This window comes from Podarcis pityusensis (assembly GCF_964106645.2).
Source record: "Podarcis pityusensis genome assembly, chromosome: 12".
In the NCBI taxonomy this organism is placed as follows: Eukaryota; Metazoa; Chordata; class Lepidosauria; order Squamata; family Lacertidae; genus Podarcis; species Podarcis pityusensis.
In genome coordinates, this window is record NC_138037.1 from 54582481 (window position 1) to 54597616 (window position 15136).

Below are 15136 nucleotides of genomic sequence, written 5' to 3' on the forward strand. Positions count from 1 at the left end.
ACTACTAGCTCTTTTCCCCCCAACATGGTACCGTCATGGTATTTTGGACACGTTTCTATTAGCCTTGGCCCCCGTATTTCCTAGTGGTGAGAGCTATAAGTCTGGAATTTTCTATGAACTTCCCTCAAGGGTGAGTCCCACTGGGCACATTGGGGCCAACTAACAAACAGGTGTGGAACACTGCTCTCTGAGTGCTTAAGAACCTTATGCCTGGCTCACAACTTTTTTGTGTGTCTATTTGGAAGTTTGCTTGCAGAAAAATACTTACAGTTTTCTCTGAAATCTCCTTTACATATGAAAGTATGACAAGCTGGTCACAGAGAGGTGCAATTCCACTGATGTAAAATTCAGTGTTGAACTGGGAAACTAAGTTACAAAAAAAAGGAAACTGGCTTTAATATTGACCTTAACTAAGAGTTGTATTACCATCATAAAGCACCATTCAGATACATAGTCCCTGAAGCAGGCAAATGAATTTTGTAATCCTAACAGTTATGCTAATAAATTCGCAGAGAAATAGATCATTATTTGTCTTTTAAACATTTTACATGTTGTTTCGTTTGTTACACATTCTATGATGGTAAAAGGTGTGCACGTTTGAGTCATGACTGGGTCCACACAAGTCTTTTTAAATCCTGGGTGTGCACAGTGGAATGCAATTCTTCCCAGTAGGGGAACTACAGTTCACTGGAAAGCAAAGGAAGCATCCATTTTTTGGATTGGTCCAATGATTAATAATGAGGGACCACTGTGGAAACCTACCATGAGTCGAAGCTGTAGCAGTCCACTCATACACTCCATTGTTCAGACTAATTTACATACTACTTGCATGAATACAAAGGACATGGTAGAGGTGCGCTGTGGATGAAGCTCCAGGAGACAGGCTGGACTGGCATATCCACAACTGCCATTAATAACATACAAATTCTCCATTTTAAAAAATAGTTAAGTGTTCTTTCTAAATCCTCTATCTGTATTTCCCAACCAAAATACAGCTTTGCTATAATCAACGGAACCTATAAAATCCACTCATCTAGCACACACCTTGGCTAGGCAGATGCATTTTTGCTAGAGTTTTTATAGGAGGCATCAAGAAGAAGGCAATCAATGAATTGAAAAATGAAAAAGGAGAGATAAAAGGTGGAAATTATGACATTTTCCCCCAAATGTAGAAAGGCAAGGCAAGCAAGTTTTGCACCTAATGCCACCTTTTAACAGTGTCAAACCTGACCAGGTTTTATCTTCTTAGACATAAACCCAGCATTATCTTGTAGCACCAATCAAAAGATGCTTAACAAAGTTTAGGCAGGAAAATATTTTCCTTTTTGTCCCATGAGAACTACTGCAGCACCACGACGAGAGAATGAGAAGGTAAGGAAATGATACTTCCCAATACTGTGCTCTAGAGATAGCAAAACTTAAAAGGCAAGTGTTCAGGGTTTCTATCTCCCCACCCCCTGCGGAACAAAGCGGCGAGCCAGTGTAAAATACATTTATATAATGCCAAACCAGAATATACTGTTATCACCATAAGAGTTGTGCTGCATCAGACACACAATTCAAGTGCAACGGTTAACTTTAAGTGGGAATTATTAGCTACTGTCAGATGCTATGGGATGTAGCAGGAAGGACTTAGGGCATCAGTCTCCCTCTGTCACACAGAGAGACTGTAACAAAAGCATTGCCCTGTAAAGACGGGATAGTCAGGTTTCCAACAGTCTGTCCAGACAGAAGGAAAGAGAGGCAGCTCTGCCCTGGTAGCTACCTCTGGAAGAGCCTAATTTCTTGACTTCTATACTAGAGAGCCCATGCAGATGGTGAACGCAATCACAACCCTAGTCTTATATTCTCCGCCTAACTACCACAGGGCAGCTACGTGGTTTGAATGCACACACGTCTGCATCTCCTGGCCACGATTGGAAGACATCACAACTGTGTTCTGAGAATCTTCTTCACTAGCAAACAATTTAAACGATCAAAGTATTTTGGCACATGCTTACCCTGTGTTTGGAAACACAGTGGGCAGAAATGAATGGGAGCAATTGATGGAGCTGGGTAAGGTGGCTCTGCTTACCTGGCTTCCGAACACTGCAGTCGCTAGCAGCAACAGAGGGAAAAGGTGGTGGGCAAGGCCCTCACAGTGCCCCTCCTCCTATCATTAACTGGCCAAGATACCCAAGGCCAAGAGGCCAGGTGAACGGCGCAAAAGAACCCATTGGTCCCAAAAATATGTAAGATGGTCCGTATTCTAGAATAGCAAACCCCTTGAACCACAGGGCTGCTCTGGAGCAAATCATTTGTCAACTTTTGTCGCCCCTCTACAAAACTAGGGAAGGGACATGGTTCTGTGGCAGAGAAGCTGCTTCTGCATGCAGAAGGTCTTGGATTCAGCCACAGGAATCCTCCGGCAGGGCTGGGGAAAACTCCTTTTCTGAAACCCTGGAAGGCTTCTGCCAGTTGCCGTATTTTTCCCTCCATAAGATGCACTTTTTTCCTCCTAAAATTAAGGGGAAATGTCTGTGTGTCTTATGGAGCTCTGTGCGTCTTATGGAGCTCTGTGCGTCTTATGGAGCGAATGTGCGGTTGATCGCTGGCTCCCTTTCCGGCCCCGCCCCCTTGCCCAGGCCTCCATTGTTGAATGTTCTGCAGACGGAGGCTGTTTGTTTCCCCAGCGACATGTGACTGGCTGATTAGATTATCTGTCTGGAAACTGTAGAAACGGCTCCCTTTCATTTCCTAAAGAAGCTGCAGAACTGTGAGTTGAACCCCATAAAACCAGGATTTTTTTCCCTTTACAAAGTAAGCTCAACAACTTTGAGCTGATCCTCAAAAAAACAGGGTTTTCCCCCTTTGCAAAAGAAGCTGCACAGCTTTGAGCTGATCCCCCCAAAAAACAGGGCTTTCCCCCTTTCCTCCTCTAAAAACTAGGTGTGTCTTATGGTCAGGTGCGTCTTATGGAGTGAAAAATACAGTAATCCTGAGCTAGACGGACTGTTGGACAGACTCACTATAAGGCAGCTTCCTATGTTCCTACATAAACACATTTTGCACCTTTATGTGCATCCTTGCAGAGAGGAGAAGAGAGGAGAGGAGAGGAGAGGAAGTGCTACAGTTGTGATACGAAACAAGGTATGAAAAAGTTGAATAAATGGGAGTGGGGAGGGGTGCACACCAAAGACACTCCTCCCCTGGGAGGGCCAGTCATGCAAGCAAATGCCGTATATGAGCCAGTCCACAATGCACTTGATAGGCTACATTTTGTCAACAATAACAAAATCACAACTGGTCACTGGGGGTATCTGGTATCATTGAAGAAGATTATCATATATCATGAACTGCCTCAAGTAAAAGCTTAGACGACTATGAATCAGGAGGAGATGTTCTGGTACGACACGAGAATGTTAAGCAAGATGCCCCTAAATGATATCAAAAAGGCATTGTAGTCTCTGTTACAACGTGGATAAATGACAACCTTCCCCCCAGCCTCATCCAGCCCCTGTTTAAAGGAGTGATGTTCAGAGCATTCAACGGAGCTGAAGTGCTGTGAACTGAAACCAGAATGGGAAATCTCAAACGGATTGTTAGAAGCTAAGTGAGATAAAGCACTGATCCTCAAATATGTAAGGAAGACTCTGTGCTGGAAGACGGAAGATAAATAAGCTGTCTCCACAAATACTCCACCCTTACAATATGTGTCTGGGCAGATTTATGACAACATTGCTCTTCTTCGGCGCTCTCCCCGCCCTCCTTCTCTTGGCAAATCTAAAGAATATGCTTAAACAGCCTCCGTTATCCACTCATATGCTTGAGTCAACTGCAACTGTTCACTCATCAGGAAGACCACGTGTATGGAACCACTTCCTGACAGCAGTTGAAACAGTGGTGGGAATCAGATGGCCACGTGTCAGGTGGAGCAATGTCTTTCCACACATGCGGTCAGAGAAACACAACATGGTCATCCAAAGCCAGTCTTCCAGACACTGCAGCATTCAGGCCACACCAACTACATGAAGGATTACTGTGGTTTGGCTTTGTTTTTTGCCTATTAGAGGGTCTCTACCAAGAAGATACTTGAGAACATTACTTTTTATTTAAAAAGGTAAAGGACCCCGGACAGCTAAGTCCAGTCACAAACAACTCTGGGGTTGCGGTGCTCATCTCACTTTATAGGCCGAGGGAGCCGGCGTTTGTCCACAGACAGCTTTTCCGGGTCACATGAACACAAAACACAAAGAAAACACGCCCCTGCAACCCAGAGCAGGCACCTTAGGAACAAATAAATCCCAAAAGCCAAAGACAGATATACAAAAAAGGAGGTAAGTATGACAGAGTTACCTTAGCAGATTACATACTATCTTAATATTGTATTGTTTCCTGGCTAAAGTGACTGCAAAACTATTCCTATGAAAGCAAAAAATCACCACAGGTGGGTAAACACTGATGGAAGTGAAAGGAAATGAAGGGCATTGTTTAGGAAGCAAACAAAAGAAGACCAAACAGATTCCAAAGTATCATATTCCTTTTGTCCTCAGGCTATTTTTTTTGGGGGGGGGGGTGTTAATTTTTTTCAATGAAGCGATTTGCCATACTTTGCAATACCACAGCCCTAAATCTACCCCTGCAAAGTATTCCCAAGTGAAATGTTGCATGCACTGAATTATGCTTCTGCAAATGAGGCTCACATTTAAAACAAAACAAAAAAATGACATTATTTTTAAGCAGCTATTTGCAAAAAGCTTTTCTGCAAATTAATGGCAAACATGTCATACTCATACCTATTTCCACGTAACGACTTGGCAGATCTCGCATTTCACTGGCATGTCGCTCTTTCACTGAGCATATCTGTAAAATAAAAACATTATGTTAGTTAATTGTGATTAGTTACCTTAAGAAATAGAGAGAGTTCATTTATAATAATAATAATAATAATAATAATAATAATAATAATAATAATAATTTTATTTATATTCCACAATTAATTCAGACTATATATAGGCAAAGGCTCCCAAGAACTTGCAACCGTGATGATTACAAGATAGCATTTTAATAAACAGATGCAGGAAAGAGCTACAAATAAAGCAAGAAAGCATCTCAGGAGAGAATGGAATTCTAGAAAAGTTTGAGCTTCTTCGAACTGCTAACATAGCAGTAATTTTACTAGTGCTTTCACATATTCCAGATGAGCAGCTACATTAAGCTGCTGTAGCAAATCAAACTTTTACATCACTCTGATGGCTGCCAACCAACTGCTCCCCTTCGTCAGATGCATCTGAGAAGATTCTTGTCTAGGAAATCTGATGCCATCAAAAATTTGGTAGCCTTTAAGACGCCACAAGACTTGGTTATTTTTCTGACTGCAGATTAATTTCCATGCTGCTAATTGCACATTAACATTATGAACAGCAAAATGCCAACCCCATTTATATCAATAAGCTCTTTACTAACTTGGAAAATGTCTACTTTTACAAATGAGTTATAAAAACACTTCCAGAACTTTACAATGTGTAAGATTAATTTTTTTTAAGCTTTAATTTGTATGCTTCTTACAGTGCACGTGTCTAATTAGATGTAAGTCCCAATGTCTTAAATTAGACTTACTTCAACCTACGTGTGTATAGGATAGCAGTCCTAGAAAGTTAATTATCTTCTTTTGGCTTTCCATTCTGTCTTATGGATAAGAAATTAACAGCTGACACCTCTTTACAGAAAGCTTCTTTTGGAGGGCAACAGCTGAATTCTGACTGCTGTTTTATGACGTCTCTGATAAATCATGCATTCAGCAACCCAGTTTCAGGTTTCACTCCCCACTAATGACAAACTGTTGCCCAAATGCCCACGTTAAGTACTTCCTGCCTGGACTAAGCAAAGCGAATGAATTTCAGGACTCTCTTTTAACAGCTCTCTGAATGCATCTCTTGAAGACAAAGAAAGGAGGATCAGCCCACAGCCTTGCCTACTGCACATGCTCAGAGAAATCCGTCTGACCACTGGGCATTTGTCATTATTCCTTCTTATGAAGGTCAGCCCAATGACATTTCTATGGCAGCAGGAGTTCGCCACACAGTAGTCAAATCAAATTCTCTTCTCCCCCACCCCTATCGCCTTCGCTTTTCAGAAATAATCCTCTGTTTGTCTGTGATAGCAGCAAGCATTTATTACAAAGACAGGTAATTGTACCTTTACTGAATTTCCCCAGCCAATAATCAGTGTTAAATTATCTTTCCAGCAAAGGCTGCAGGGATACATATCAGGACGGAGGTTTATATCGTCTCGGGGCACGTTGGTGATTCTTTGCTTAGCAATCACGTCGAGTATCTTCACGCCCTGAAAGTTTAACACACAGCAAGAGAATTCAGTGTGGCACCATATACGCAAACCATGGTCCAGAAATATCATATTACAGGTTATGCTAAGGTGGCAGCACAGGCCTACTGGCAGGCGCAGAAAAGGATCCTGGCAACTGTGTACAAAGAGCTAGAGCCAGATGAAGGAAACTGCCCACACTGGTCTGTCTCTGCCACAGCAAACTATCATTTTGCTTGAAAGGACATGAATGAGCAAGGCAGGCAGGCAGTGACAACTTAAATCTCTGCAGGCGCAGTGTGCTATCAGGAGTTGCATATGCATAGAAACATCTTCATCCAAGAGCCAAATGTGCTGTAACACTTCTTTGTAAAATTTAGAGGATTATTTATCTGCCACCCCTTCAATTTTTATTTATTTTTATTTCACAAATTATGACAAATTAGTTGTTTGCATCTCATACATGGGCCTGTTGTAGAAAGCAACTTTCCCCTCGACTATCTTTGGCTATGCTATGGAAATACAGTGGTGAAATCTTATTCTGGTTCTTACCACCGACTCTGCCAGTGGCACCTTCTCTTCAAAATGACACAACTAAAGCCTATATTCTTCAAGGATCTACTGGGTTTAGATGTGACAGCTGAAGAGCACCCTCCCTCGAGACGAACGCAGAATACCACATCACACAGAAGCCACAAGGCCCAACACATCTATATATTTATAAAATGAAGTAGTATTTTAATCTGATATTAAGCCCATTTACTCAAGAACTGCCTGTGATTTAATAAAACAAATGTGGTTAACAACAACCTGATTTGCGTATTCGTCTTTTACATTTCTAGGCTTTTGTGTACTACATTCCAGTCTTGCTTAAAAAAGAAAGAGGTGCTATCTTCCACCTAGAGGACAGAGTTAAGGGGGAACCATGCTTGGAAGTGGCGCATTTCTTTAAGAAATTTGGAGGAGAGAGCTGTTTTGCAGAAGCAGCTTCTTGCGTTCTGAGTCTGGTCTTCCTCTCTCACTCACAGGCCTCTTGGCACTCAGTGGAAGCTAAGGGATCCCTGCAGGAAATGGACCCAGCTAAAATGTTTTTTATAGAATGCCAGTTACGGAAGAAGTCTAAAATTTGAATTCAGCCTGATCTTTTATTTCCCTCCCCCCCCCTTTTATGAAGATCACCCGCTCTGAGACCCCACAGCTAATTCTCCCCTGGCCCCCTCGCTGGCCCAAGTAGGACTAATTCAGCCAGCTAGCCCTGGCAATTATCTAATTGATTTTTGAATTTTATTGTTATTCATGTTTTTATACCGTATTTTATGCTGCTTTTATAATTAAGTGTCTTAAAGTGTTTTAAATTTGTTGTTAGCTGCCCTAAGCCCAGTTTTTGAACCGGGAAATATAATAATAATAATAATAATAATAATAATAATAATAATAAAAGCACTAAACTGCTATGAGTACAAATGTGTAGAAAATGCAATATAGTAGTAGTTGTAGCTGTAGCTGTAGCAATCTTCAGGCATACAATCAGTGAGAAGGACGTGTTGGCAGCATCAGTGGCATGGAGGTATATTCATCTCACAGCTTCACCCCAAACCTTCCCATCTCCTCTGGCTCCCCCCCCCCCCAAATGTTGAGCACTGGGGCAGAAGGTGTTGTTGGGCATTGGGTATTGTTTAGGGGGTTTTTGTTGCTGCTGTTGGTATTCAATTTCCGTGTCTTTATTTTTAGGTATTATAATGATTTGTGTGGTAATTGTCCCGTTATGGCTGTGTGCTTTTTGATGCGTTGCATTTATTGTTTATGACTACTTCCTGACAGTAAGAGCTGTTCGACAGTGGAATTTGCTGCCAAGGAGTGTGGTGGAGTCTCCTTCTTTGGAGGTCTTTAAGCAGAGGCTTGACAACCATATGTCAGGAGTGCTCTGATGGTGTTTCCTGCTTGGCCACTCGATGGCCCTTGTGGTCTCTTCCAACTCTATGATTCTATGATTCTATACTTTTGTTAGGTTTGTAATTGTGGGGAGGATTCCGAGTGTGTTCAGTTGGGCTCCCAAAGAACCCCCTTGCCAAAGGGGGAACGCCATGAAAACACATGCCGGGGATGGAGATATTGGGGAAGTGTTGGTGTGAACACTTTACCTCTATGTTCTCACATGTATTCTTTGAATGCCTGAACAGGGCTTCAATCAGGGCTCAATCTGCTGTTCTTTGTGATTTAATCTCTTGAATGTCCTCTGTCAATATCATTATTTACATACGGATTAAAGATTATGACCAAACCTATTCTTGTGGGCTCAGGGTAGATAATGGAGGGCAACAATTTGAAGTAGGCGCTTCCCTTGTGACCTTTGTGTCTTGCTACATTTTAGGTTGCTATTTTCTGACTCCTGTTTTTAATGTAATTAAACATATGGTTATCTTAATGCATGAAATGTTAACTTGTGGCCACTTGGGCATTGGAAAAGAGATGGGAATATAAGAAAGATTTTGAAACACTGTGCATCAAGAAAAATTAAACATATCAAGACATCCAGTGCAATGGCAATTTAGAAATTTACCCATTCACATAATGAAAACAGCTAACTCTGAAATACCTACCATATTATTGGCCCAAGCAATCAGGTTTCCTCTCCATTTAACATTTCTGATATTTCCCTCTCCTTCATGTAAAACTGAAGGTTTCCATCTGTTCATCCATGACTTTTCATATAAAAACAACTAGGAAAAAAGAATCACAAGAATTTAAAGCGCTTTTGATAAAAGACAGGTACAAAAGGAATCTTTTTTTACTTTTGTCATTTTACTCATTCGTTCATATGAGATTTAATACAAAATGGACACAGCAAAAAAAAGAAAAGCTTCTAATTTACAACCAAGTTAGTTCCAACTCAAAAATCGGTAAGAAGAACAAACAAAACCTTTTCCAGTGTACAGTAAGTGGTAGAATAACAGATTTAAAAACACAGGCATGCTTCTCATATAATGTGGAGCCCTCCTTTAGTGTTTTGTACTAAATCTTCCTTCACTATGGCTGCGAGGAGATTGGAACCATTCACTTCAATTTTCAAGCAGCTATGGTTTCCCGTTACAATGAACTAGAAACTGTAGTTAGTACAAACCATCCAGGATTATTAACCACAATTTGAAGTTGACTTGTTTCAAAAACCAGTGTTTAACATTTAACATTGTTTACCCAGAAACCACAGTTGGTTGGATGGAAGCTTCCAGTAACTTCCTTGCAAGCATGAAGGAAAGGGGAAGAGGCACACAGCGCTTCAGCCTCAACCAAATGGTCAGGGATGGGTGGCAGTTAGGTCCAGAAACATAAGGAGGGCCACAGCTTAGCCCCTCCTGACATACAGGTACATCAGGAGCAGCTTGCTGTTGTGTATCGGCAACCATCTGCAAAAGGCAGTGGGAACTCACCAAAAATCAGGTGTCTCACCGTGCATGAGAAGAGTTGCTTTCTGCTGGTCTAAAGCCCCCACTGGATACAACCCAAAGAGTCCTGGTTATTCTCACCTCTTCACAGAGTAGACAACAAATGCACCCTCTCTCCTCAACACATTATAAGCCTCACATATAATGCTTGCGTTCCACTACTGATACCTGATTGTGAAGGTTCCCAGCTCACATGGTCTTCTTTCCCTTTCCTTTTGATGGGAGAGAAATGTGCAAATTGGATGCCCTAGCAGTTGGTTATTTATATCAAGTCCCTGCTTCATACAAAAGGCTTTTCTCTACAGCAGCGGTTTACAAGCTGTGGAGCACAGGTCCTTGGCTGGGGTCTGCTGAGCTTTGAAAGTCATGCTCCTTGTCTAGCAATGCACACTTACTGTCACAAACTGGTTGGAAACAGTGGAATGGTGGGAGGAAAGAGCTGGGGAAACCACAAGGGAAGAAGGCTCAGTGCCTGGGCAGTGGTGGTGGGACAAAGAGGAGTAGTCAGAGGGAGAAGACAAAAAAGCTATTAACAGAGCCTAAAACTACAAGAGTCAGCTTGTAGGAGTTTGCAAACAAGGGTGGGGGGGTTAAAAAAGGGTCCTCATACTCGTAAAGGATGACGATCGCTACTCTACAAAAAACCAGACTTCTTTTTTATCCTCAAAACTTTAAAAAGTGGTTGTCAGGCTACAAGAAAGGAAACAGTAGGGAAAAGCAAGATTCCTGGGATATCTATTACACCTTGTTTGTGTAACCCCCTTCCGCTGGACGTTGGCCCTTTTGCGGGGGGAGACATAAAGAAATTTTATATAAAACAGCTGTTACTCAACTGCTTAAAAGGGCTTTTTGGCCGAGATGAATACAACATGCCTATTATATATGCAGCCACAAGATGGTACCAAAGGACAGATATTTCAGCTGAAACAGTTCAGAAACAAACTTCAGAATTGGTCACTGCAAATAAATCTGAGGGAACTTGGTGGAAACGGCAACAACCACCTGCCACGGAAAACAGAAGCTCGCATTCCAAATTACACCACAGTTTTGGGACACCAGTAATTAAAACTAGCTGAATCCCATTGACTTCAGCAGAGCTAAATTCACTCCACTGAAACTAACACAGCAAATGTATGGTGGAGAAATTCTGCGGCAGAAAGACCTCAGCTTCCTAAGCCCTTCTGCTTTGCTCCAGTGAGGGCAGGAGACGTCTTTTCCTTACTTTTTTTTTTTTGGTTGCCAATTATATATTTTACTTTCCCTTCTCATTGCTCTGGGACAAGGGTAGCTAAGGAGTCCTTCTGGGGAGCAATGGCAGAGGAATGAGGGGGCCAAGGATCCTATCCTGATACAACCCAAAACACACTTTCCCCTGCCTACAGCTAACTACTGGTGGCGTCATGCCTAAACCCATGAAGCTTATCACAGGCACCCATGGGTGGGGAGGAGAACTAGTGCAAGCGCTAACCCACCGGCAACAACCAATGACCCCACAGCTGGCCTCTGATAATAGGATTTCAGCTTAAATCAATGCATTTGATTAAATGGATTGTGGACTGGATAGGGCAGTGAATTAGGAAGGCAAATCATTTATGCACCAGCAGAACTGATGATTTCTTTCGCGTGATGTGGTATTTCCATAGTAGTGGAAGCTAAGGTATATAGCGTTGCTATTTTTCTTTGTAATATCTTGAATCCTTCTAATGGGGATGTCTAATATCAATGAGTGTGTGTGTGTGTGCGTGTTTAAATATTATCTATAAGCAGTCTTGAACTTGCTTGAGAGTAAGTACTGTGTGTAGTCTTAGGTCAGTCACTGATAATCCATATGCTGAGAAATTATTAATTATCTCTTGTGATTGGGAAGAGAAACCCTAACTGGTTGCAGATTTGCCTGGCCTGAATGAAAGGCAGTCTTTTTTGCTGTGCCACCTACATGTTGATGCAGCAGAAGGACCCAAAACAGCCCCCCCTCCCTTGGAGCTGGCCCTACGTAGAATTCAACAGGTCAGATCCATAGCCAACCCAGTTCCAACCCCCATGTCCCACTTTGGGACTGGCTACCCTGGGGGTAAGGACGCGGGTGACGCTGTGGGTTAAACCACAGAGCCCAGGACTTGCTGATCAGAAGGTCGGCGGTTCAAATCCCTGCAACGGGGTGAGCTCCCGTTGCTCGGTCCCTGCTCCTGCCAACCTAGCAGTTCGAAAGCACGTCAAAGTGCAAGTAGATAAATAGGCACCGCTCCAGCGGGAAGGTAAACGGCGTTTCCGTGCGCTGTTCTGGTTCACCAGAAGCGACTTAGTCATGCTGGCCACATGACCCGGAGGCTGTACGCCTGCTCCCTCGGCCAATAAAGCGAGATGAGTGCTGCAACCCCAGAGTCGTCCGTGACTGGACCTAATGGTCAGGGGTCCTTTACCTTTACCCTGGGGGTAGCACTGCCTCCATCAAACTTTCTACAGCTGTATCCGGGGTCTTCGCTAGTGCAGTAGCATGGAAATAGAATGAAGTTTTTTTGTTTTCTTAAAAAAGAGGTCTTTATCTCAATACGTTTAACCTTTGTAAGAAAGTCAAGCACTAGTATTATGAAGAATTTATTAAACTTTTCAGATTGATGGCAACAATCACGGCAACTATGATGGCAACTATGCCCAATTTCAATTTTATTTTAAAATTGAATGGAATAAGCAAAGTGCTATTTAAGTCAACGCTGGGCTGGATGAATCTCAAGCCGGAATTAAGATTGCCGGAAGAAATATCAACAACCTCAGATATGCAGATGACACAACACTGATGGCAGAAAGTGAGGAGGAATTAAATAACCTTTTAATGAGGGTGAAAGAGGAGAGCGCAAAATATGGTTTGAAGCTCAACATCAAAAAAAAACGAAGATCATGGCCACTGGTCCCATCACCTCCTGGCAAATAGAAGGGGAAGAAATGGAGGCAGTGAGAGATTTTACTTTCTTGGGCTCCATGATCACTGCAGATGGTGACAGCAGTCACGAAATTAAAAGACACCTGCTCCTTGGGAGAAAGGCGATGGCAAACCTAGACAGCATCTTAAAAAGTAGAGACATCACCCTACCAACAAAAGTCCGTATAGTTAAAGCCATGGTTTTCCCAGTAGTGATGTATGGAAGTGAGAGCTGGACCATAAAGAAGGCTGATCGCCAAAGAATTGATGCTTTTGAACTATGGTGCTGGAGGATACTCTTGAGAGTCCCATGGACTGCAAGAAGATCAAACCTCTCCATTCTGAAGGAAATCAGCCCGGAGTGCTCACTGGAGGGACAGATCACGAAGCTGAGGCTCCAATACTTTGGTCACCTCATGAGAAGAGAAGACTCCCTGGAAAAGACCCTGATGTTGGGAAAGATGGAGGGCACAAGGAGAAGGGGATGACAGAGGACGAGATGGTTGGACAGTGTTCTCGAAGCTACAAACATGAGTCTGACCAAACTGCGGGAGGCAGTGGAAGACAGGAGTGCCTGGCATGCTCTGGTCCAGGGGGTCACAAAGAGTCGGACACGAGTAAACGACTAAACAACAACATTTAAGTCAACAACCTACAAAGACTTGTAGTGGGCACTATACACTTACGCTTTTCACTTCATCTAATGGAGCCAATGAGCAATGTAGAAAAAAAAATGGGCTTGTTTTGGAGTTTTAGATTTACTTATATTATAACGTATTTTGAGTGTTTTATTTTATATCTTTATGTTGTGAGCTGCCATGAGATATCTGGATGAAAGTCGGTATACAAATTTAATAAAAATAAATAAATAAATAAATAGGTATATTAATCCTTCCTGGGATGTCTGGTCAACTCACTCATCAGAAACACTTATTTACTTCTGGTAAAATTACTAGAGAACCGCATATTTATTGTGGAATGAATAGAGGATTTTAATCATTTCAACTTCTCAATAATTTTAACACATTCTGATGGGCAGATCTGAAAGTTGCATTTCACTCTATAAACCATAACATATACAAATTCAAATGCCTTATGAAATTCAAAACAAATTCCAAACATGGACCCAGTTTCAGAATATCAAATGCCCCTATTTTGCATAACATAATAATGACAAACATCTAAAATAAAATACTAAATGAAAATAGATCCAATGTTTGTACTTGAGTTACTTCAAACTAATTTAAATTCAAAGTTCTGCCAAAGGGGCAAGTAGTCATCCAAAACCACAAATATTAATATTTGTAAAGTTCTGTTTGTTTATACTTTCTTCATTATTAAAGCACACATGTCAACAGGAACAGTTTTCCTTACTCAGTAGTAGTATTAACACAGTCTGATTCTCTACGAATCCGGTGGAAATTAAAACACCGACTTGCCTTGTAAGAGCTTGTATACAATTTACTTAGACATTTGTTTTAATTAGGAAATTAGTTTTATCTCAGGGCAGCTGCCATCAGCATGCACACCAGGCAACAATTTCAGAGATTCATAAAATTGAAGAATTGGAAGGGACCAAACAAACTGTTACCCCTAACAAACTGAAATTAAGCTACCAAATTGAGGTTGGCTGATGGGTACTTGGAAGAAAAGATGGCAGTGACCTCTCCATTCAGCAACTAATATGCATATGTAGTTGTTAAGAGTGTGTGCTCCTGATGCATCATATTCCCATGGGTTCTTCAACCAACAATGCACTGGCAGGGGAAAACAGCTTCACAGCAGAATCTGCCCCACTTCTATGCCAGAATGTCTGGATCTCAGGTCAACCTGTGAGCCTCTAGATGCTGCTCTTGATCGGCCCCAGCCAGCACAACCAAGGGACGGAGATGGTGTGACTTGGGAGTCTGGCAACAGGTCAAGGATTGCCCACTACTGACAGCATCAATGCATCGCGGATACCAGAAGCATATGGGCTGCATGCTGTAAATCAAGAATTTGGGGGCGGGAGGGGAGACTATACAGAGCAACTGGTCACACAGCAACTTCTGAAGATGCCAGACACAACTCCATTGTGTTCTACAACTTAAGGCATGGGTAGGCAAACTAAGGCCTGGGGGTCAGATCTGGCCCAATCACCTTCTAAATGCGGCCCACGGATGGTCCAGGAATCAGCGTGTTTTTACATGAGTAGAATGTGTCCTTTTATTTAAAATGCATCTCTGGGTTATTTGTGGGGCATAGGAATTCGTTCATTATTATTTTTTTCAAAATGTAGTCCGGCCCCCCACAAGGTCTGAGGGACAGTGGACCAACACCCTGCTGAAAAAAATTGCTGACTCCTGACTTAAGGGCTGCCACAGAGAATGCCTTTTCCCAGGCCACCTTCTCAAACGTCTTAGCATGATGGAAGAAGCAAGAGGACCCGCCCTCCTCTGCCAATCTTAACACCCAATGGGGTTTGTAGGGAAGG

General features: G+C 42.2%; 1 protein-coding gene across 2 annotated transcripts in view; it reads right to left on the reverse strand.

Annotated features, from left to right (window-relative positions):
- The window catches only part of VPS41 (VPS41 subunit of HOPS complex), a 113143-nt gene that overhangs the window by 43920 nt on the left and 54087 nt on the right, over nt 1-15136 (reverse strand). For both annotated transcript variants that reach the window (XM_080975793.1, XM_080975794.1), the window contains exons 8-11: nt 8904-9023; nt 6178-6324; nt 4776-4842; nt 269-366 (exon numbers count right to left, since the gene is read on the reverse strand). In XM_080975793.1, coding sequence (XP_080831919.1) covers nt 269-366; nt 4776-4842; nt 6178-6324; nt 8904-9023 — 432 coding nt within the window. The remainder of the gene's footprint in view (nt 1-268; nt 367-4775; nt 4843-6177; nt 6325-8903; nt 9024-15136) is intronic.